The sequence below is a fragment of the Sorghum bicolor genome, chromosome 1 (assembly GCF_000003195.3).
Source record: "Sorghum bicolor cultivar BTx623 chromosome 1, Sorghum_bicolor_NCBIv3, whole genome shotgun sequence".
Taxonomy (NCBI): Eukaryota; Viridiplantae; Streptophyta; class Magnoliopsida; order Poales; family Poaceae; genus Sorghum; species Sorghum bicolor.
The window spans coordinates 78,188,113-78,212,690 of NC_012870.2; the positions used below are offsets into that span (position 1 = coordinate 78,188,113).

The window sequence follows — 24,578 nt, forward strand, 5'->3', positions numbered from 1 at the left end:
ACATCAGAAGTATGTCTTGATATGACTAGTAAATATACATGTGTGTTACAACAAAATTTATATTTTTTCCTCATTTATTAAAATATATTTTGGAATCATATTCAGCAGTGTGGTTAGACATATGCAATTCTAACTCATAAAGGTAAATGTAGTAAGATCACATTGCGGGCAAGGCAATAAATCCACTAGGACTATAATAATCTTTAATTCATCTACTATTTCTCTTCGTAAAACTGGCTAGGATTCTTGTGCTCCAGTGAGTGGAGACACACGAGAACATGAAGAGAAGATGGACCAAAATATGAAGGAAGAAGTTTTTGCTCTTTAATTTCTATTTATTACATTGATTTTGTATGTCACACTTTTTTATCGAAATTTAGCTACTAGCTAAATGGTCTCATAAATTAATTTTGATTCATTATTGAAATATTTTTCAGGCCCATGTGTTGTAATAATACATACAACTTATTACGTTGTGGTTTGAAGATTTATGCAACAATCAAGCTACTAGTTGTGTTTCTGACATATCTACTCTTGATGAACTAAAATTGTCCGACCCCACTAATTTGTGAATGTTCACTTAATTGTAGACCAACGATCAATCTGACATGCCCCACAAGTTTCGATTGTAAGAGAAAATGAATTCGCACCACTTTCCCTATCTGGACAATGCCATGCATGCGGTTCGTTCTCTTTTCGTGCACTCTGTTCTCAGACCTAGCTAATAAGTGATTCTAGCAGTCCAACAACTTTCCTTTTTTGAAAAATATATTTTTATAACTCTCCTTTTGGAAAGTTATAAAGTTATACTCACAACTTTTATGTTTAATGTTTTTGTACAAAATTATTACCATATTTTCTTAGAAAGTTGCAAAGCTATGCACATAAATTTTACATATAATATTTTGTAAAATATAACTTAACAACACAATTTTATTTTTTTAAAAAATCATTTATGAATTTTTCCTTTTTGTAAGTTACAAAATTATCCATATAACTAGTATGTGTAACTTTGTACGTAATAACTTATCATCATAATTTTCTATCATAACTTTTATTTTTTTAGATTTTTTTCATAACTTTTCATTGTTAAAAAGTTATAAGTTATATACATAAATTATATGCATAATGTTTTATGGGACAACTTATTATTATAATTTGTCATCATATTTTTTTGACTTTTATGTTTTGAAAAAACTATAACTTTTTATTTTTTGAAAATTACAAAGTTATACACACAACTTATGTGTATAAGTTACTATGTGACAAATTATCATCACAACTTCTTATTAGAACTTCTGTAGATTTTTGATCATAAGAGTTAATTAGATTAGAAGAAGAGAAAAGGTGAAAGAAGAAAGAAAAATGATGAAAACAAAAAAAACATGGTGCACTGTTTTGTACTATATGTTTACAGGCATAACCAGTTTTTATTTATGTCCTAGAATATAAAACGTGCTGTTTTTAGACACACGTAAATCAATGTAGTAGTACTATTAGTGTTGAGAGAGAGAATTAAATATAATCATTAGTCTTTGAAAAGAGGTGAACCAAAAAGGCCCAAACAGGAAGTGAGAGACAAGGAACAGCGGAATTAGGAAACAAACACTATTCGTGAAAATGGAATTTGGAAAACCGACAACTCAAGTACACCACATCCTAATCCAAAAACTTATTTTATTTAGACACTATATCATTTTCGTTTATATTTAACAATTATTATTCAACCATATACTAACTAGGCTTAAAAGATTTATCTCACAAATGTCAAGCAAACTGTGTAATTAGTTATTTTTTTACCTATATTTAATGTTCTATGTATGTGTCGTAAGATTCGATGTGACAAGAAATCTTGAAAAAGTTTTTAGATTTTAGGGTGAACTAAATAAGGCCCTGCTAGTAGCTGCATTTTTGTTTTCCTCTCAAGGCATTGTTTAGTTGGTGAAAAATATTTGGGTTTGACTACCGTAGTGTTTTCGTTTATAGTATTTGATAATTATTATTTAATTATAGATTAATTAAACTTAAAAGATTTATCTTTTAAATTACAAGTAAAATATATAGTTAGTTATTTTTTATCTGTAATTAATGATTTACGTTTAAAGATTTGATACGATAGGAAATCTTAATTTTTTTTGGTAACTAGGCGTCTAGGCATAAGCCAGCGACCTTGTCTGGCTCTGGCAGCCGGGATTTCCTTTCCTGCTCTAGAATTCCCCACAGCCAGACGGCACGAAACACGCAGCCCAGGCCCAGGACGGCGCGCGCGTTCCAGCTCATGGTCATGGCACCATCCATACGTCCACGGGCCACGAGCGCGCAACGTTTCCGCGCACCACACCCACACGCCTCGAGCCCCGTCCACCGACCCGCGGACGCCGCGCCACCGTCCGTCCGCGCCCTGGGCCCCCGGCCGAAAGGCGTAGCCAGCACAGGGCAAAGCAAAGCCGTGGCTGCCGTTGCAGTGCATTCACGCCGCACGCCCCACGCCGCCGACCGGCCAGGTCCCCACCGCACGCCGCAAAATCCCCGCGAAAAGCTGTGACCAGACAGCAAAAAACGCAACCCGCCAAAACCCTCTCACCGTCACCGCCCTCGCCGAGCACGCATCCCCGTACGGCGTCTCCCCCGCCGTCAGTGGTCGTCTCGGCGATTCGGTTTTGCTCCCAACCGCTCTTTTTTCTACTCTACTCCCCTGTGTGCGCCTTTGCCGCTTTGCGCCCCTCCCCACCTCTGCCCCTGCCCCGCCCCGCCTGCCTGGCCGCACGCGCTCGGCTCGCCGCGTCGGGCCGCCGCAGGGGCGAACGAAACCCTTGGATCAGGGAGGCTCCGGGCATCGCTGCTCGACCCCCATGACGTCCTGCGGGTGCCTGGTGCTCGAGAAGGTGGAGGGCGACGCGGCGGCGAAGGCGAGGGTGAAGGCCGCGCCGGGCGCCGGCGCCGGCGCTGGGTGCGGCTCGTGCGCCGGGGACTGGCGGGGCCGGTCCGAGGCCATCTTCCCCATCTACGTGATGGGGAGCTCGCGGGGGAGCACCGTGGCGGCGGCGCGCGGCATCGTCGACTCCCCCGAGGACCCCATATGGGTGGCCGTCAAGGCGGAGGCCAAGTCTGAAGTGAGTATGCTTCGGGACCTCGATTGGAGTATTGGTTGGAATGGATCGCAGCTTGCGCTTCTGTTTGCGCCACGCATATAATGAATTAATAAAGCTACGTTTGTTTTGGGTGGTTGTCAATTGTCATCAGCTTTTGGTTTTGAGCATCTTATTTAAGGACCTGTTTGACTATATTCTCTTTAGTTTCTGGTGGCAACACGCCAGTATACTACTATTAGTAACTTAAACTATTTGATTTTCACTGTAACCAGCTCTTGTAGTTCTTGGATTTGATGGAACCGTTATCTCCTTTTGCGCAGAGTACGCAAGTCCACATCTTTTTTCCTTCTTTACTTCAACGGTAGAGTGGATTGGCCACGATAATCTATTGGCTAAGCTTAGTTGATGTGACAAAAGGAACTGCCTTTAAAACTATTGGTAGTTCTGATTTGTTTGTGTGTGTGTGTGTTTGTAATAGTTTCAGCTTAGCCAAGGCAATCAAGAGGGCAAAAATGGATTCGATTTCAAACTATGTGTTTTTTTTCTAACTGTATATGTGCATATGCCATTGCGTTTATAACTTTATATGTTGCGCAGGCAACCCTAGTAAAAAGGAAACGTTGCTGGCAACTCAATTTTGATGATGCTGTGATCTGTTTCTACCAAAATGTCATGTGAAGATGCATATCTCTTGCATTTATTATGTAGGGAAGCTAGGTATTACTCAGTTAAGCTTAAAAAGCAGTAACACAATCCAGTTCAATGCAACTAACATTAAGCATAACTACAGTCTACGGAAGAGCTTTATGTCTACCTAATAACTGAAATAACAAATCTTGTAAAAAATGGAAAAACACCATTTTGATGTTTTTTTTTTCACTCATACTATTCTAACGTTATGCTCTCACATCTTTATGCAAGGTCATGTTTGTCATGATTTTACTGTTGTATTGGTTACCTGATGGCTGACCGTGCGATGCTTATATTCTACAGGCAGAAAAGGAACCTATTTTAAGTAGCTTCTTGTACGCCAGTGTGTTGTCTCATGACTGTCTGGAGCGAGCGTTGAGCTTCGTCCTTGCAAACAGGCTTGAAGATCCAACATTGCTTGCTACTCAGCTAATCGATATTTTTAACGATGTTGTGCTTAATAACAAAGATATGTGCCGTTCCATTCGCCTTGATGCTCAGGTGAGTCACTGTTATGCTGCTATTTCATTTTGTTTTATGTTTACATATTAATTCTTCTATCCATCCTGTTAATGAATTGATAACTATGGGAACTGCTTTGCTAATTCAGGCTTTCAAAGACAGAGATCCAGCTTGTTCCCAATATAGTTGGGCACTGTTATACCTAAAGGTGTGTAGTTATGATATCCATTCCAGGATGCTGTCTGAGTAGGGAGAATTTGGTTGCTCATTTTACTGTGTAGGATAGGGTTGAATTGCCTCTCGCACCCTTCTGTACCTTGTTACATGTTTCTGACAATGGTTTATCATCTAATTCTTACAAACATATACGATACTGATGTCTAGTGTCTTGTCATGCTGCTTGTGCGCTATTTTCAGGGTTACCAATCGTTGCAGTCGTACAGGATAGCTAATGTATTATGGAACCAGGGACGTAAAGTTTTGGCATTGGCACTGCAAAGCCGTATTAGTGAGGTGAAGCATGATTTCTTAATCAGCAGATAGATTTCTATTGTATCCATATGGTTTTCCTCTGTGAGTAACATTTGCTATCATTATTGCTCGCAGGTCTTTGCTGTGGATATACATCCAGGTATTTCATCTATGAATTTAGAAGACTAAATTTATGTAATATAATAATATCAAATTTATACATGCAACTCAGAACACTAGAAAATACACAGTGGGCCTTGATAGATCAATCTACTTAGTAGTGACTTGATTACTATTCATTTTATCTGTTGATCTGTACTGTTTGATCTTAAAGTTCTGGGTCATCATAGAAGTTTTTTACTTAATGCTTATGTAGCTATATCTATTGACATCCTGCAAGTGCTTTGTTGGTTTGTTCTTCAGGCTAGAAAATAAATAGCACGACTCTACAATGGGTGCTTACACCTTCTAAGTTTTCAGCTGTGAAATTCAAATGCTTGGTTATTTATTTATTTTTAGGTTGTATTCTTTGATAAATTATTTTTTAGGTATTCAGTGTTTTTTATTTTTAACATGCAGCTGCCAAAATTGGCGAGGGAATATTGTTGGATCATGGAACAGGCCTAGTCATTGGTGAAACTGCTGTAGTTGGAAATTGGGTTTCATTAATGCAGGTGAATGCATGAATCAACCATCTTTTTTCCATAAAGAAACAACACACTTTTTGTAGTATGATTTTTATTAACACAATTTGGCATGTTCCTTTCTTGTTTGAGAGATTGTTTCATTCTTGAAGTCCATATTAAATGCTGAGTGGTTTGTTGAAGTATGGTCCTTAGCGCTTTCCAAGATCCTTTTGGTTGTTACTTTCTTGTATTCTTATGGAGAATGGAAGATAAAGTAGTTGTTATTTTACGAAGCGTCTTTGTTTAACCATTGGTTGTTCTTTATATGTAAGTCAAGCTGGCGTGCTGCAAAATTTGTTGCAGACATACTTCTATCCCATCGACTCAGTGTTTGATATCTATCTTGAGCATCGACTCATACTTATTCACAAAAGTAGTGCATATGCAGCACATAAAATTGATGATGGTGTTATGGTAGCTATCACCTTAGCAAATTTGATGTGCTTTTTTCTCGGACACGGTGGACAGCTGCGTGTAATTATATTAAGGAAAAACCGGGTAGAGAAACCCTTACAAAACACAAACCAACACCCCACCATTCCCAAACAACTAGATCGCCCATGATACACCACAAAACACTACCATGACCAGGAGGAGAAAAACGTCTTTAAGTCCCCTCACGAGACAAGGCAGCTAGATAAGCATTGCCCTTAGCCCCTGCCAAACCCCCATAATACAACGTGATGCTCTCAAGGTTTGGTGAAGCGCCTAAAAAACACAGTAGTTACGATGGTCCAAGTTCTGAGAATTATAATGGAATTTAAACCTTGCCGAACCTGTCCGATTACCCCTCATTGATTCTACCAGCCATCGAAGGAAACTCTCTTGATTGAGGGGAGAGGTTCAGGAGCCCCATCGTTTGTAGCAGCCCAAACCAAAACTGCAGAGAGTAAACACATGCCACCAAAAGGTGATTAATTGTTTCACCTTCCTGATTACACAATGGACAGCAAGGGGGCATATTGCAAACCCTGGCAAGCCAGCGGGTCAACCGTCCAACATTTGTTGTGGGCCGCCAACCACATGAAGCGGCATTTACTCGGAGCCCAACTCTTCCAAATGCTCAAGGACCAAAAGAAACTGATCCTTGGAAGAAACCATCATAAGCTGACCTTACTGAATATTCCTTGGAAGGTGCAGATGCCAAATGTGATCAAGGAATTCAGCAAGGACACTGATGTTCAAGGCCCCTGTAAGTAGGTGATCCATGTCAGATTGGTGAGACTCCAGAACCATCCAGCTGTTGGCCCAATAGCTTCAAATTTGCTTCCATGTATAGCAAATTTGATGATATTTCAAACAATTAAAAAGACAGGTAGGTTAAACCGAAGCCTTTAGTCCCAGGCAAAATCATGTGTAAACAATTGAAATGGTTTGGTTATTCTCCATTCATCCGTTGTTCCTTTCATATAGCAAGTTGCATCCTTAACAGCTAATCAGTTATAGAACTAAAGCAGGCAGCAGGCAGAAATGTCTAGGTTTTTATCAACTGAAACTACCGATCTTCCTTCGATAACTATTTTGACAGCCATGTGTGAATAGGAAAACTTGGCAAGCCTATGCAGTATTATCCTATGATATAATATACGAACTAGATATAAACTTTAGACTGTAATATGCCAAATTAAGTAGACTTGTTGGATTATGTTTGTTCCTTAAATGATTTCTATGCACACATTTGTATTTATTCAATAAATATTTTGTGTGTGTAATTGCGACCCATTCAATTAAGTTCAGAAGATTTTCCATTTTTGTCTAGATTCTATAGGCATGAGAAACCTTTTGATGTGTGCATATACAAGTAAAATGGGAAAAAAGTGGGGAAATTTTAGGGGCATATGTATGCTTGCTTCGCAGTATCGCATTACTATTTTCCTGTCATTTTTTTCGTAAATCTTAAATGAACTTAGTCCTCGCTTGGCTACAAGCATATCTGTATCCTATAAGTATGCCTTGATTGCCCTATTTCTATATATTTTCATGCCGGTCCCTTTTTCATATCATAGACCAACCTAGGAGGAACTAGCTGGCGTTCCATTTTATTAATATTAATAAGAAAATAGTCACCCAAATTTGCCTGGACGAGGATTTGAACCTGGATGGTCTGGGTATACATGCACACCCTTGACCAACTGAGCTAGCTCAGCTTCCTTTTTTTTATCATAGTTAAACTCTATTAAGATTCCAAAGCTTTCTTAGGGAAAGTCGGAAGTTCACCATCTTATGAGTCTGACCTTTCGTACAGGGTGTTACACTTGGAGGTACAGGCAAGGAACATGGAGACAGGCACCCCAAGATCGGTCAGGGAGCTCTTATTGGAGCTGGTGCTACTATCCTTGGCAATATCAATGTAGGCGAAGGTGCCATGATTGCTGCTGGCTCCCTTGTTTTAAAGGATGTACCTCCCCACAGGTTAGAAACTATACTACTGTATTACAATCTTACATAATAACACCTCAGGTGAAAACTTTAAGGAACAGATCTGAACTTGGATGTTCTAATGTTCCTGCAGTGTGGATAGTCCTTGTAAAGAAAGAAAACATTAAGAAAATTATTAAAATGGTACTGTCCAGTGTCCAGCGCGTGTTATTCATATATTAACTGATTGAGTGTTTTCTTTTAAAAAATGATTGAGCTCCTAGAGGCGGCACCTATGCTCATTTTATGCAATGTCCAAAATTAACTATGTAAGTTGCAGGGTTTTAAAAAAATGGAGCAGAGCTTTGGTTGGAAACTTGATTGTACTACATTGCCAACAAATAGCCTGGCAGGTGGCAGCAGTACGACACCTACATCATCATGTGTCTAAAGGCCCTAGATCTAGTCTTGCTAACTAATCCCTCCATTTCAAATTATAGGTTGTTTTGGGTAATATACATAGTTTTTTACTAGGTATCTAGACATAGTGTATATCTAGGTGTACACCAAAAGCTATGCACATAGAAAAGCCAAACGACCTATAATATGGGACAGAGGGAATATATGATATGCGATTTTCCTGGATTTTCTGGGATTCAATCTTTATCTAAAAATATAAGCATTTGACATTTCAACACTTCAATGTCCTATTGATTGATCTGCTACCTCCAGTAAATTCGGACCTGACTTTGCTGGCTATCAGTAAAGAATCAGATAAGACAGTCCATCCAAAGTGCTGGTGGGAATCAGGCTTGTATGGGCCCATGGATCCTTTCCTCTCCCCTTCCAATTGGACGTACCAGAAAAGTCTATATTTTTCTTTTGTGTAAAGGTGTCCTTAGTGGTGTTTAAATGGAGATCTGTACTGTTAATAAGTGTCCAGTGAAACTTAGGGAGCCCAGGGCCAGGACGGCGCGCGCGTTCCAGCTCATGGCACCATCCACACGTCCATGGGCCACAAGCGCGCAACTTTTACGCGCACCACACCCATGCCCCGAGCCCCGTCCACCGACCCGCGGACGCCGCACCACCGTCCGCCCGCGCCCGGGGCCCGGCCGAAAGGCGTAGCACAGGGCAAAGCAAAGCCGTGGCTGCCGTTGCAGTGCATTCACGCCGCACGCCCCACGCCGCCGACCGGCCAGGTCCCCACCGCACGCCGCAAAATCCCCGTGAAAAGCTGTCACCAGACAGCAAAAAACGCAACCCGCCAAAACCCTCTCACCGTCACCGCCCTCGCCGAGCACGCATCCCCGTACAGCGTCTCCCCGCCGTCAGTGGTCGTCTCGGTGATTCGGTTTTGCTCCCAACCGCTCTTTTTTCTACTCTACTCCCCTGTGTACGCCTTTGCCGCTTTGCGCCCCTCCCCACCTCTTCCCCTGCCTTCCCGCCCCCGCCCCGCCTGCCTGGCCGCAAGCGCACACGCACGCCCGCCTGCCTGGCCTATGATCACATTAAGGCCTTGTTTAGTTCACCCTGAAAACCAAAAAGTTTTCAAGATTCCCCGTCACATCGAATCTTGTGGCACATGCATGAAACATTAAATATAGACAAAAACAAAAACTAATTGTACAGTTTAGCTGTAAATCACGAAACGAATCTTTTGATCCTAGTTAGTGTATGATTGGATAATATTTGTCACAAACAAACGAAATGCTACAGTACCGAAAACTTTTCACTTTTCGGAACTAAACAAGGCCTAATATGCATTTTCGTTAGTGCAATAATTAGTTTGTTAACGATTTGGTCACCATTTCTGCTATGACAGTGGTCTTTGATCATGTATATTATGTATTTATGTTATGTACCTCAACTTAACCATTGATTTTTACATTATTGTTTTCCTTTTATTTCAAAGTATGGCTGTAGGTAATCCTGCAAAGATAGTTGGTTATACAGAGAAAGAAGATCCTTCTTTAACTATGAAACATGGTAAGCATGTTCAGAGATTTTTACAAGATAGGATTTCTGGGTTACATGATCTACAATGCTAGGTGCTTACTTTATGTTGCCATTTTTCTGATTGGATGCAGATGCAAGGAGAGATTATTTTGAGCATGCTGCCGTCAGATTCAGATGATTCATACAGCTAATGATGAGTCTTCTCTCTATTCGTCTGTGGTGAGCTTATCGTTTTAGCCCTAGTACCAATGTTCCTATAACAGTCCATTTTTAGTTAGTTAGTCTCCAATTTATAAATATAGCAAATGCACTTGTAAAGAAATGGTTGATGCATGAATGTCGAAGTTGCTGCTGCCCTGAATGAACCTGTCTTATTTGCAGGAATGTTGTGGAGTAAAAAAGGTTTCGCTGCCTTATTGGCAAGAAGTTTGTTGAAGTAAAAAGAAAGGTTTCATCGTCTCATTCGCAGAAAGCCCAGTAAAAAAGTTTGACGAAACGCATACCAATGGCATTCTGGACATTTCGTCACTGGCACAAGGCTGGATAGTTGTGAGCTTTGTGTTCCTCTTTCTGTCCAGGCAACCTAATGAAGATGGAAAAGGGTCACCCAGGACTCCAGAATCTGCCATTTATAGTTTTATCCCCTTAAATCTTCTGTAATAACACCAAACATTGTGTTAACAAATGTGGTAGGAAACTAGGAACGGTTTATTTTCCAGAGTATGTAGAGATTTCCAGTTCAAACATATACAGCAGTATAAAGCAGGTCAGCAACAATTCGGCGTAGACATCGAGACGTGGACTGTGCTGACTAACCTTCATGAAGCTAATAAGTTATATCAAGTGTTTGTGGTAGAAACAGAGAAGCATTCTTCAGTGGTCTTTCAAAGAAGTTAACAAAATTTTGAATGCCGGAGTTATCACTGAACCAGTCTTTTTCTTTGACGGGGCAGTCCTTCCAGAAACTGAGGTGCCCTATCATCTGAAATTTTATCTATTCCCTACAGGCGTTATATTGTTCAATGTGTTTCTCGAGCTGTACAAGAGTTCAGTCTACCCAGGAGAATTGGCTGCTGGGCAGCGATCTGTGTGACTGTCCCATGCGAGTGCGCCGCCGTGCGCGCAGCGTCAGGCAAAGCTGCCTGGGTGTAACCAAACAACATCTAAATATTTATTGTGATGCAAATGAAAGTGGCATACTAGTAAAAAAAAAGGCTTTTGTTTTGCATTGTTCTGAGTCTTTAGTACAATAGTCTCTTCGTTCTAAAAAGAATGTAATTATATGTGAGATAAGTAAGCTTTCTTAAACTTTACTAATTTATTTCCAAATAGATTTATTGGGCATCATAAATATAAATATTTTCTTAGATGAATTTGATCAAACTTAATTTATTTGACTCATTGAGAAGTGAGAATTATATATGATTTTTTTGGGCGGAGTGTTCGCAATTGGTCCTATACCTTATCAAATATTTATTTAGACATTTTTGGCCCCTTTCAGAACATAAAATTGCAAAACCATAGGAATAGGAAAAATGTAGGAATTCCTTAGGAATGTAATTGCAGAACAGAGTATTTAAAAGTAGAAAATGGATGTTTGGATACTTATAGGAAAGCCGCAGAAATAGGAATATTAGGAAGTGCACAATCGCATTTATTGATTTAACTAATGGCGTGAGACTTTACCCATTTCAAAGCCGATTGTTTTATCCACTCGGTCTCAAGTACTTTTTTTTTGTGAGATTTAGTTTCTAGATGTTAAAAATACAAGTGCATATTTACCTTTATAAACGTACGCACCCACACCCTTGCCTCTTCTATGCAAGGAAGGAAAAATTAGGTTGTAGTGGATGTTTCCATTTCTATGAAATAGGTTCAAAATCGTCCTTTCCTATGCATCAATCCTGCAAACCAGATAATTTTACAGTATCTTTTCCTATGAATTGCTGATTCCTGTGTTTATTTCCTTTGGAAATCCTCCGTTCCAAAGGAGCCCGATCAATTTGTCAGAACGCCACTGCCTTCTTATCTGCTTCCAACAGCCGGTTGTGATATCATTTTTTATTCAGTTATACGACTGGGCGTCTGGGCATCTACTTGATTCTCAGGCTACTCTTTTTAGTCAGCTTCATCATATCCTATGCAATATGATAATCCGATGCCTGGGTGCATATTAAACTGACCCAGAGGGCGTATCTACTTCTTTTTGTAACACTGTGACTGTCTAAATCATCTGCTAATGTCTACTTTAATTTCGGTAAAAATCACTCTATACGAAGGGGTGTCGCTTCACCTTCACATGTGTGAACTTCAGCTCCAATTCTGTGCGAACTTCAGCTACTGCCTTGCTTTTGCCGTTCCTTTATTTTTCAGTAGCCAACGGTTAGTTTTAGTTTTCAGTTGTGCGGTGTTAGGGGAGGCTCACCGGTGGCTGAGCTTCTGCTGCCCTGTTTTGTAATTTTTGTACAGCTCTACTAATAAACTTACGATAAAGCTTTTATCGTCCTTTATAAAAAAAAAATACTGTAGTGTATAAGACAAGCTTATCTATCATCCAAGACGAGTGAGTGCTACAGCTACAGCTGCGCGGCCTGCACTCGCACTCGCACATGCCCTGTTCCTGCTGCCGCAGCCACCAGTGGCGTATAGAGACATGAGAGCCGCGGCGGCCTCTGCGATCCGCAGGCTACTTCCCCGCTACAGCACCAGCGGCAGCTCGCTCTCGCACTCTCACTTAGATAATCAGACCCGCTACTACTTTAATCCCCACTGGGATTACTCTAATCGCCTCGCACGACCTCGCACGCTGCTTAATTTCTCGCCATGCCACCCGCGCGGGTCGTTGCCTTCACCTCCTCCTCCTCCTCCTGCTGCTGCCGTGCCAGCAGCGGCGTCTCTGCTGTTCTTCTCCAGCCTCTCGGGAACAGAGGAGGGGGAGGAGGAGGAGGTGGTGGTGCTGGACATGGAGGCCGGCACGGTGCGGTGCGCGGCCAACCACGCGCCGCTGTCGCCGATCAGCTTCATCGAGCGCGCCGCCGCCGTCTACGGGGCCCGCCCCGCGGTGGTGTACGGGGACCGGCGCCACACGTGGGCGGAGACGCGGGGGCGCTGCCTCCGCGTGGCGGCCGCGCTCGCCACACGCTTCGGCGTCGCGCGCGGTGATGTGGTGAGTGCTCCGCTCCGCTCCGCTTGGCTTGCTCTCTCCCTCCCCTTTGTCGTGATTAGGCGATCGCGGATAAGTTGCCGACTTTCCACTCCATCCGTTGTCGTTAGTGTAGCACGCTGTCTTATCACAGCTTTCCCGTTAGAAAGGCCAGCGGGGCGGGGTTGAGCGCCGAGAGAACGAAGCTACTTGTGTTGGCCGTTTGGATGCGCTTGTATCGATCAATAGTGGAAAATCAACTAATTTCTATCAGTATGTTTCAATTTACATGGATGGAGGAGTGTACCTGAATAAGATCCGAGTTTCGAGGTTTTATTTGAATATAGTCGGATTCATATCAATTCAAGACGTGGAGGGAATAGAGTGTCACTAAATTCCACTTGAACACGTCGACTAAGTTAAATGCGACAACATCCATATAAAACTTGACATGGATAGAAAACACGAGGATAGTTTGCTGACTCAAAGAAGTCATATGCTCTAGTTAATTCGGCTCAACTTATGAACTGTAGTGTCAAAACAAAGTTATAATATGATAAACAAAAGTTATATTAACTAATTTCTACCTTAATTCATTCAAAGCACACATTGATTGATTTGAATATAAGTGTATCTAAACAAATCCTCAAACAATTTGTATCTCTATATAAACTGTAATAATAATAAGGTAGTTGTTTCTTGTTTTCTATAATAATATAGCCCTATATTTTTGTATACTTCCTCTATTCTAAATTGTAAATTATTTTAATTTTTTCTCATCAATTTTGCTATTATAATTTGAAATGGATGAGTACTATCTTTAGAGAAGCTTAGGCGATCTAAATCTAGATCAAATGGAACATGGACCCATTTGGCAAGGTTCTAGTAGAAATATAGAAAATGTCCAATCATGTAATCGTTGTCATTTCTAAGGTCCATGGCCCATGTGGACCTGCGTGTCGAAATGGGGATATGATTGAGTAGATAGAGACGCGTGCAATATAAAATTCGAGCATTCGGAATTCTAGGCCTTGTTTAGTTAAAAAAAATTTACAAAATAGGAATAGTAGCACTTTCGTTTATATTTGACAAATATTATCCAATTATGAACTAACTAGGCTCAAAAGATTCGTCTCGTTAATTCCGACCAAACTGTGTAATTAGTTTTTATTTTCGTCTATATTTAATACTCTATGTATGCGTCTAAAAATTTAATGTGACGAAAAATCTGAAAAAATTTGTAAATTTTTTTGAACTAAACAAGGCCCTAGTGGACTCTTTTCACAATGAGATCGAGATTTTAGTTTTGGGATGCTCGACGGTCCACAATCGATTTTGTTTATAGTTTTTTGCTCGGGCCACATTGGGATGGCGACTACAAAGCACGGCCTGTGGGCTCCGGTGTTAGTGAAAGTTTCATTTAAGTTTCATTTATATTTAATAGGTTGTTATATAGGTATTTTAGATGACATGACACTATATTTAAAAAGAAAGAAAAAAATATATTTCATTTAGATAAAACTCTATTATCACGATTGTCAACTCTCTATGAGTCTTGAAATTAAATGTCTATGAAACCATGGAATGAAACACTCCATTGAGAGTGGGTGTTTTATCCAAGTTTTATTTTATTTCATATGATATGGCAACCTTGGAAACAACGCTATGAAACTCTCCACTGAGACTGGCCTAAAGGCCATAAAGGCAGTCTCAATACATAGTCTCATGACACGGTTACCAAAACTATAAATTAGGTAACCGAGCCATATAAGTTTCATGGGGATGAAACTCCTCTCTCATTTGATAAAACTGCTTTATTTAATGACTCTGCCAAGTCCGCAATTTTGCTTATGTGGCACCCTATTTAATGTTTAACTAGCCTAAAAGCATCTCCAGCAGTTTCCTCTTTTTTAATCTCCAATGGGAAAAAATAATTATTTTAAAAATCTTATTACTCTAGCAGTCCCCAAACCCAATCATAATAATTTTTATCTCAATCTCTCAAATCCTGCCCCTCAACCCTCAAATAAAGGGGAGACCTCTCCCCTCCCAATTCATTATTTTTCTTATTAGAGATTGGATTTTCTCATTTTGTTAGAGAGAGGACCTTTAAAAGCAAAAACATAATTTGTATCTCCTCCAATAACTAATTTTTGGAGGTTAAAGTTTTCGTCGGAGATGTCCCAATTACATTTGGTCCGTTTGAGAAATTCGTAGCTATGGGCTCATCCCAGACAAATGGGCAAATGGCGAAGAATTTTCTTTATTACTAATAATAAAACAAAAAATAGCTAAAACTCACCATTGATGGTCGATGTGTTCACATTCAGGTCGCTGTCCTCAGCCCCAACGTGCCGGCGATGTACGAGCTGCACTTCGCCGTGCCCATGGCCGGCGCGGTGCTCTGCACGTTCAACACGCGGCACGACGCGGCCATGGTGTCCGTCCTGCTGAAGCACTCCGGCGCCAAGGTGTTCCTCGTCGAGTCGAACCTCCTCGACGTCGGGAGAGCCGCGTTGAAGCGCCTCGGCGAGTCCAACTCCGCCGCCCTTCCGGTCCTGCTCACCATCTCAGACGACACCGACTCCGACGACTACGAGGATCTCGTCAGGAACGCCCCCGACCGGTTCGACATCCGGTGGCCGGCGGACGAGCTGGACCCGATCTCGCTCAACTACACGTCCGGCACGACGTCGCGGCCCAAGGGCGTGGTGTACAGCCACCGCGGCGCGTACCTCAACACCATCGCCACGGTGCTCGCGTACGACATCACCGCCATGCCGACGTACCTGTGGACCGTGCCCATGTTCCACTGCAACGGCTGGAACCTGCCGTGGGGCGTCGCCATGCAGGGCGGCACCAACGTATGCCTCCGCCACTTCACCGCCGGGGTCATCTTCGACAGCATCGCGCGGCACGGCGTGACGCACATGGGCGGCGCGCCCACGGTGCTGAACATGATCGCCAACGCGCCGCCCGCGGACCGGATGCCGCTGCCGGGGCCCGTCCGCGTCATGACGGGCGGCGCGCCGCCGCCGCCGCGCGTCCTGTTCGCGGTGGAGGAGCTCGGCTTCGTGGTGTACCACATCTACGGCCTCACGGAGACGTACGGCCCGGCGACCGTGTGCACGTGGATGCCCGAGTGGGACGCGCTGCCGGCGGAGCACCGCGCGCGGCTCAAGGCGCGGCAGGGGTTCCACCACATCGCGATGCAGGACGCGGACGTCAAGAACCCAACAACGATGGAGTGCGTGCCGCACGACGGCGAGACGGTGGGCGAGGTGATGTTCCGAGGCAACACCGTGATGAGCGGCTACTACAAGGACCTGAAGGCGACCAAGGAGTCGATGGCCGGCGGGTGGCTGCACACCGGGGACCTCGCCGTGCGGCACCCCGACGGGTACATCGAGCTCAAGGACCGGGCCAAGGACATCATCATCTCGGGCGGCGAGAACATCAGCTCCATCGAGGTGGAGTCAGTGATCTTCAGCCACCCTGCCGTCCTCGAGGCGGCGGTCGTGGCGCGGCCAGACGACCACTGGGGCGAGACGCCGTGCGCGTTCGTCAAGCTCAAGGACGGCGCCAGCGCCACGGAAGCGGAGATCATAAGCTTCTGCCGGGAGAGGCTGCCCCACTACATGGCGCCCAAGACGGTGGTGTTCGAGGATATGCCCAAGACTTCAACGGGGAAGACGCAGAAGTTTGTTCTCCGTGATAAGGCTCGCGCCATGGGCAGCCTGACAAAGATTGCCAGCAGCAAAATGTAACATCGTTTGTCACTTGTATTGTCGTATGAATGTATGATCGATTCAACTATACATACGTTATTCTGTTTGGACATCTCGATCTCGTCCATTGATGTTTTGCTGGTGGCTAAACAGGCAAGCACTCTTTCGACTCCAAACATGTGTACAGCAAAAACTAGCACAAATTTTGTCAAACGTAGAAATGCTCAAATTAAAACTCCAAGGAAAATAACTAATCCTCTGTCTGAATCGGCAGATCTCTGGTATACCTGACAATAAAAAACACTGTCTAGTATAGTAGTATTCCTAATAGAATCCTCTCCTCCAACGCCAGCCGCCGTGCGCTCTCCCTCTCCCTATCTCCGACTCCGACGACTGGGTAGGCTACCGCCGGCGCCGCGCTACGCCAGGTGCCGACTCCTTCGCCGGCAAAGAACAACCACCAGTTATTCCCACCACCCTCCTCTTCGCCGAGATCCCTATTTGCTTGAGCTTATCAACCGAATTAGTCAGCTATTCAATAGTATTTTTCTATCGCGATAAATCACAATAAATCAGCCAACAGTACTTTATTATAGATTATCAGCCAAACGGGTATACAGGTATACTATGTACACCATGCCTTTTACTAGATCCACCCCCTGATTTGAAGTAACAGAGCTATAATCTGCAAATGCGTCGGCGATATTAAATGAAGACCGCTTTCTTGCTCTAGGGGATGGAACATGTCTGAAGTATCAGGAAATGGGCAAACCAAGTCGTTCAAGGGCCAGATCGTGGGGCTTATCTACACTACACAATTTCTGAGGATGCCCTTAATTTTTTTTGAAGGTCAACGGGGGGAATTGTTCCCCACCTAAATTTTATTACTTTTGTTGGCCCCGAAATGGCCCATAATTGCTCTCAATGTTCTTATCAGCGTTGGAAATTGGTGTCTGGCTGTGTTTGCGATGTGAAAATAGTACTCAAGGTTGCAGTAAATATGTTGTTCCTGATGACTCTAATGTGGATTTCTGTTATTGTTCCGGTAAATTAATTTGATCAGAAAATGGTTGTCAATGTACTATCATAGTATCTGTTTCTAATTTATAGTATCTATTTCTAATTTACAACTCATAACACGCTCTACAACTCGCTCCTCTACGATAAAAATACAACACATAAACATCTCTATTGTATAGTTAATAATAAATATAAAAATATATTCCATAATACAACCATATTAGTTTAATCAACATATGCCTAAATTATTTATTATTAAAATGAATTTAGTTCCAAAGATCAAAGAGCCTAGACCAGTCTCAATGTATAATTTCATGGCACAGTTACCAAGACTATAAACTAGGTAACCGAGCCACATGAGTTTCATCCATAAAACTCTCATCTCATCTGATGAAACTCCTTCATTTGATAACCTGCCAAAATCAGCAATTTTACTTAATGTGTATGACACTCTCATAAAACATACATTGACACTGACCTTACACGACGACGTGGGAATCGTTTCCACTTCTCATGCGGTGCCAAACGTATCACTGCTGATCCGTTTCTAAGGCAGAAACAGCTGGAAGCAATCCGTGAGTTTCTCACTAAAAAATTCTGTGAATTAGTATCATCTCCTCTTATTTGTATCAAAAGTTGGAACTATGCAAAATCAGAATAAAACACGTTGGAATGTTAATTATTTTAACACAAACTTGGATCAGTACGCCCAAACCAAGTGTTCAGTGGCTGGATGCACGAGTGCTTTTCGACAAAACCAAAGCCTCGCCAGTCTCCTGGTGTTAACTTCCGGAGACCGACGCAATTTCATGGCATCGCTTCAGAGAATAGGACCCTAGACCGACGCGTTTCTATTAGCACTTCAGCAGAATATACACAGATTGATCACATTCCCATCCAGACTACAGAATATATAGGGCACTCTCTCTCATCCACGTGGAATTAAAAACATTATTGCTAGCGATTTCGATACCTGTTGGGGACGCCCTTACCTTGGCTCTGAATGGCGTGCGGCCACAAGTTCAGCTGTTGGTGAACATCACTATGGGGGTTAAGAAAAAAAGCTTGAGCTTTACAGAATGAGTAATGGCCAACCGCCAATGTAAAGTTGCCCAAATTTGCACACATCAATGAGCTGATAAAAAATTCATCTGCTTGACTAGAGACTATAAAATTTCTAACTTGTCTTGTATTGTATGCAATCCATCAAATGGCTCCTTTCTTTGTTATCTCTTGATTTCATATTGTTTGGTGCTTTACTTCGACATACCTATAACAAAATCAAACACAATATGAATAACATATCTCCAGATGTGTGCTGTATTAAAAAATAAAGAACAGAAATATTCTATTTCACTAGTAAGCACAGTACACAGACTGCAAGATACGTTTAGGCCTTGTTTAGTTCCCACAATATTTTGCAAAATTTTTCACATTCCCCATCACATCGAATCTTGCGGCACATGCATGGAGCACTAAATATAGATAAAAGAAATAACTAATTAACCAGTTTACCTGTAATTTGCAAGACGAATCTTTTGAGCCTAGTTAGTCCATGATTGGACAATATTTGTCAAATACAAACAAAAGTGCTAGTGTTGCTATTTTGCAAAATATTTTGGAAGTAAACAAAGCGTGGTCATGCCACATTGTTCAAGCAATAGTTTACTGGAAATCTTACTGGTGGATCCTAAAAATATTTTTTTCTTTCACAAAGTACAAATAATGTAGCAAAAATGATGTGAGCCACATTTGCTCACAATTCATGTGCAAGTAAAATGTGAGATGTCAAGCCACAAGGACATGTTACTTTTCAATGTAGTGTAAGGAAAGCACTTTAAATGCGAAAAGCAGTTGCGCGAAGTAATTGTGCACAAAATAGATATAATTCTGGGCCAGGGATAAAATATTCAAACTACACATGTTCCTATGAGAAAAGAAACAAAATTATGAGATTATTATTGTTTAATTTCTCTTTCTTTTATAAGAAAGCATGTATCCACCGGTTTTATTATAGCACAAGACCGATTTGTGCACAATTACTTCTTTTAAGTTCAATATCTTTCTTTTCAAAATTAAAGAAAATACGATAGAGCAGCTAGTTAAATCTTAAAGTTTGAAGTACATGGTATCAAATGGGAACTTAAAAGTCAAGGATTCAAGGGCATACTTTGCAAGTGCTATACTTTCATTTAATAAATGGTAATCCAGAGTGTACTCTCTGTGCGTATTCATCGTACTCTGAGCCAAAGAACTGCCTCAAGAAAAATTCTTCATACCTGCTCTGAGTGAAGGAATCACAAGAAAAAACTAGTTTTACTCTTTTCACAAAGATGTTCATATTCAATGGGTGATGAAAACACATAAAGTGGTATGCTTCTGACAGTTCAATAATAGAGACGAAGAGTCTAAAATATTTTTTAGGCAGGATACGGTATCCGTTTTGAAAAGAATCTCCACAAGACCAGTGTGAATGCAACTGTTGATAATGGATTACACAGCATAACCTGGGTTCCTACTGCCCATATAAGAAAGCCAGAATACCCAGGATGGCGCATAAACCTGTATAATTAAGCAGAATAGAACAAATTAAACTTCTGAACTGTTGTAGTACAAATGTAAAGTAGTACCTCAATAACTTTGGAACTATTGCAAAAAGTAAAGAATCATTTACCTATACAGTCCATGGGTGATCAACTGATGCTGATCTTCATAATAAGTTCTTATAACGTGCGTGAAGGAACGTCCAGCTGTCACTACAGCAAGTTTACGGATAATTTCACCGACAATAACCATTACAAGGCCAGTATTACTGACAAACCAGTACTCCTTTACTTCCGGGAAAATAAGAATTTCTGTCAGGTGTTCCAGCATTGCAAAACCCATTGCCAATACATACTGCTTGCTAATAAGAAGTGCTGCAAGAGAAGCAACTTCATTACTAACAACACCGCCAAAAATAAAGATAGAATAATGCAAAGTATAACCTAAACTGTAAGAAATTAAGGAAAAAAACTAATAATCAATAGTATCAACATACGCATGCCAAATGCTTCTTCAGGAGCTGTTTGATCAGTGTCCAGTTGCTAAAGAAAAAAAGCTTTGGGCTTTTGGCTGTGTTACTTGAATACTGAATATCAACCCATCCTACAGTTTTGGTGGATTGGACTTCTTGTCCACAAAAGACCACAACAAGTTTGAGAACTCTTGATATATTCACCATCGCCATCAGAGCAAATTTAAAGATTTAACAGTTTAAAACAAAAAACAGCATCACGCTACGCTATGTTTCAGAATTATTTATGTATGTATTAGTGTTCTGAAATGAGAATATCATGAACGTTGGTGTGACCTAGTGCCTGTTTTGGAAGGAACCCATGGTTTGATCACATAATACATGAGCTGGCTAAATGCAAGCTGCAGTTGAACAAGCCCAGTTAAAAGTAACTAATCAGTTCATATTCTATTTGCTTTGCGGGGAAGAGAGTAAAGGCTCCAACAGAGATTTTATGTTTGATTTGTTCCATGCTGGTATATTAGGCAGGGCTTTAGAGATAAGAGGTTGCAACTCAGATGGAACATGGGGCGGTGATTCTGAAGTCGGCAGATTTGCAATTCCACCAGCAAGTCCAACAGAGGGGGATGACTCTCAGGCGATCATCAAGACTTGAAGGCTTCAGTTCTTTGCTGCTTGGAAGTCGGTCTTCGCTGGCCTGCGTGAAGTGGCAGCCTCATCTGGCTTGTATTAAGTCAGGTCAGTTTTCAGTGTTAGGTTCTTATGTCAGTCTCAAACCTGTTGTTTGCTGGGCGTGGCATAGCTGCCATTGCTTTTTTGGTTGCTTCTCTGGCTGAGCCCTTTGTGCTTGGGCTGGAGGGGTAGTAATGTCTCAGGAACTGGGCAGATGACTTGAAACCTGTGTAATATCTTTACTATCCGTAATGAAATTTGGTTCGTCCACTGTGGAAAAATAAACTGAGGACTTATGAAGCAATTAATTAGCTATAAGTTTCATTTGTCAAAACCTGCTTAATTGATGAATTTTGATCATACTTTCCAACCTTGGAGATTTTAACTAAAAAATCCCATTATGATATGTTCCTTAATTTCTAGGAGCAACACTTGGCAGCTTGTTTCTGTTAAATGGAATAGATAGGTGCTAGCTGCCAAAGTTGACATAGATCAGACAGCAAAAGCAGTTTACAAAGTATAGACTACAAAGTCTACTACAAATACTCTAGCTAGGCCAAATGGCAGTTCAGACCCAAGCAAGAAATTACCAAGACATAGTCACATCTTTACTCAGCAGCAATTTGCTTCAACTGCTCAGTGAGACTGCTAGAATCTAGTAATGAGACTGAGGTGCAATCTAGGAATAGCTCAATAAACCTCACGAGCACAATTCAACTCACGCAGCGATTTGCTTCAACATTTCAGTAGAGCGCAAGAATTTACTCCAGATTTAGGATTTGCACAACACCAGTTTCAAATCCAGCAATGCACCGAATTTCACGAACAGAGTCCAAGCCTGACTCAAATCACAAGAGACATGGAGTCATGGCACACTCACAAGTAGCGGTGACGTTCTGGCGGCCGTGGAAAGCGGCAGCGAGGACATACTCAGAGCCGTGGAAGAAGACCAGCGCAGCCGCAAACTGCCACGCCTGTCTCCGGCTCGACATGGCCAGGTTGGGGATCTGGAGCCCGAGGCTTGCGCTAGAGCTCTGGGGTGCTGAAGTGCTAGGAGGAGATGCTTCACCGCGGGGTGGATGCCGCATGCGGGCGCTTTTAGACCAAAGGCATGGCTAGGCTTTTTCGCTACTAGCCTGTACGGGAAAAGCGAAACTTGTGCCGGCGTACCGCGCCGCCACGCGTGCCGGTGCTGCTGTGAGACGGCGGTGGCGGCGAGAGGTTTGCGGCGCTGCTGGAGATGGGCCCACTGCGATGGAGAAGGAGAGGGGAGGGGTCGGGCTCGGCCGCACAGGAGCGCGTTTCCCCTGCCTTATTTTCTCTAGCTTCAGTTGGATGCTGGTGAATGCGGCGTGGGAGGCAGGCGCGGGTCACAGCCGCGACCGGCGTTTAGGGCGCGTCTACGGCGAGCACGTAGGCCAGCGGCGTGGGCGGCGGGCGCAGAGACGAAGGCAGGGAGCCGGCGGCAGAGTCTGAGGCGGGCGCACGTGGGAGGCGAGCGCGAGGGCGCGGCTGCGCCGAGCGCGTAGGCCGGCGGGCACGGAGGCGGCGGCCGAGCCGAGCGCGGCGGAAATACACGGACGGAAGTGGGAGGAAGAAGGATTGCGCAGCGCAGATGGGGAAAGGCAGCCTCGCATCGCACGGCTTTATCATGGCCGTCGATCGGAATCTGTTTATTTTTAAAGTCCATCGCGGTTTCTAAACTGGTTTGAGTGTGTCATCTTGCTCCATAAATTTGCAAAATAATTATTTATCTCTCTGTCCACAAATAAGTACACATCTCGTTTTTCAAAAAATTAAAAAAAAATTAAGTTTGACTAGAAATATATCAAATAATATTAACATTTGTATCTATAAATAAGTATATTATGAAAATATATTGCATACTTAACCTAATGATATATATTATATATGATAAATATTAGTATATTTATGTATATATTTGGTCAAACTTTAAAATATTTGACTCCTCGAGAAATGAGAGTGCATTTATTTGTGACGGAGGGAGTAGGTCCAAATTTGTTCGGTCCGGGTGGCTAAACTTAAAAATCATCCATGTAAATTCTCAAACTTGTTTAGTTATGTTATCCCGGTTCCTAAACTTGTGTTTAAGTCTCATCTGGATCAAAATAGAGCAAATATAAAAACTCTATATCGAAAATAACTCATATTTTTTCATATGAACTTAAATAAAGATAAACTTTATATCAATTGTAGCCAGCAACGCAATCTACAACTTTGTAGTTAAAAAAATTTTAAACTAAAATCATTTAGGGTCCTAAAATGTTTTTTTAAGTTTATAGATTTTAAAATTTAAAGTTTAAAATTAAATTTTTTGATACTAAATGACTTTAAATAAAAAACAATTTAACTACAAAGTTGTAGATCGCGTTGAGGGCTATAACTTTGATACAAATTTTGTCTCCATTCGAGTTCATATGAAAAAGTTATGATTTTTTTTTATATAGAGTTTTTATATCGTTTTTTTTTACCTAGATCAGACTCAACCAAATTCAGGGAACAGATGATACAACCGAACAAATTTAAGGACTTAAACGGGTGATTTCTAAGTTTAGGGATTGGGATGACATAGCTAAACAAGTTTAGGGACATAGATGATGCAGACGAATAAGTTCAATAATCTAAACGGTCAATTTGCGAGTTTAGAAACCGCGATGACATACGGTACAAGTTTAGAGACCAGTGGTAGACTTTACTCTTGTCATAAATAATGATGTAATGTTCAGCACATCTCTGCAGTAACTTCTCAATTTATATTAGACATCCCAATTTATTTATTTTTTGACAAGCATCCCAAATTATTATTGCTTCGATTTCTAGTGTCTGGGATTTCCAATCTGCAATGCGGCATCGATTTAATTGGGTACACCTGTGGTCTCCAGAATTGTTTGCTTAGCTTAGCTCTGAAATTTTATTTTATTTTTCAGGTTGTGTTCACAACAACTTAAGAGACTTGTGGGATTAACGTTATAAGATAGGGTTGGCTATACTGCTGGTGGCGAACTCCAGGCTAATAATCTGAAGCACATAGATACAAGTTATCCTTGGAAGGAAAGACAACTCCGAATCCACTTTGTCTACAAATAAGAAAGCTATAAGTAGTGCAACTATGAATTTCATGGAGAGTTTGATCCTAGCTCAGGATGAACGTGCTTAACAGTTAACACATGCAAGTCAAACGGAAAGTGGTGTTTCTAGTGGCGAACGGGTGAGTAACACGTAAGAACCTGCCCTTAGGAGGGGAACAACAACTAGAAACGG

The 24,578-nt window shown here is 41.8% G+C and overlaps 3 protein-coding genes across 3 annotated transcripts; 2 read left to right on the plus strand and 1 right to left on the minus strand.

The window, feature by feature from the left end:
* LOC8085673 (probable serine acetyltransferase 2) lies at positions 2,435-10,931 on the plus strand. Its single transcript, XM_002465870.2, has 10 exons — positions 2,435-3,113; positions 4,086-4,283; positions 4,393-4,452; positions 4,662-4,757; positions 4,851-4,875; positions 5,295-5,389; positions 7,647-7,813; positions 9,675-9,748; positions 9,850-9,937; positions 10,100-10,931. The coding sequence occupies exons 1-9, from the start codon at positions 2,853-2,855 to the stop codon at positions 9,894-9,896; spliced, it is 1,023 nt and encodes a 340-aa protein (XP_002465915.1). The 5' UTR covers positions 2,435-2,852; the 3' UTR covers positions 9,897-9,937; positions 10,100-10,931.
* Positions 12,052-16,764, plus strand: LOC8085674 (probable acyl-activating enzyme 1, peroxisomal). Its single transcript, XM_002465871.2, has 2 exons — positions 12,052-12,884; positions 15,191-16,764. Exons 1-2 carry the CDS (start codon positions 12,372-12,374, stop codon positions 16,625-16,627), a joined length of 1,950 nt encoding a protein of 649 aa, XP_002465916.2. The 5' UTR covers positions 12,052-12,371; the 3' UTR covers positions 16,628-16,764.
* LOC8085675 (probable protein-S-isoprenylcysteine O-methyltransferase) lies at positions 18,261-22,915 on the minus strand. Its single transcript, XM_002468514.2, has 5 exons — positions 22,177-22,915; positions 20,283-20,526; positions 20,042-20,170; positions 19,779-19,887; positions 18,261-18,878 (listed from the first exon to the last, which is right to left on the minus strand). The coding sequence occupies exons 1-4, from the start codon at positions 22,382-22,384 to the stop codon at positions 19,797-19,799; spliced, it is 672 nt and encodes a 223-aa protein (XP_002468559.1). The 5' UTR covers positions 22,385-22,915; the 3' UTR covers positions 18,261-18,878; positions 19,779-19,796.

Excerpts from the sequence above, each read along its gene's own strand:
- LOC8085675 (XM_002468514.2), bottom strand. The coding sequence starts at position 22,384 with ATGCGGCATCCACCCCGCGGTGAAGCATCTCCTCCTAGCACTTCAGCA. Across the intron at positions 20,171-20,282 it reads ATCACCCATGGACTGTATAG|GTTTATGCGCCATCCTGGGT; the intron begins GTAAATGATTCT and ends TTAATTATACAG. Across the intron at positions 19,888-20,041 it reads TTCTTTTCAAAACGGATACC|GTATGAAGAATTTTTCTTGA; the intron begins GTATCCTGCCTA and ends CACTCAGAGCAG.
- LOC8085673 (XM_002465870.2), top strand. The coding sequence starts at position 2,853 with ATGACGTCCTGCGGGTGCCTGGTGCTCGAGAAGGTGGAGGGCGACGCG. Across the intron at positions 3,114-4,085 it reads AGGCGGAGGCCAAGTCTGAA|GCAGAAAAGGAACCTATTTT; the intron begins GTGAGTATGCTT and ends TATATTCTACAG. Across the intron at positions 4,876-5,294 it reads TGCTGTGGATATACATCCAG|CTGCCAAAATTGGCGAGGGA; the intron begins GTATTTCATCTA and ends TTTAACATGCAG.
- LOC8085674 (XM_002465871.2), top strand. The coding sequence starts at position 12,372 with ATGAGAGCCGCGGCGGCCTCTGCGATCCGCAGGCTACTTCCCCGCTAC. Across the intron at positions 12,885-15,190 it reads GCGTCGCGCGCGGTGATGTG|GTCGCTGTCCTCAGCCCCAA; the intron begins GTGAGTGCTCCG and ends GTTCACATTCAG.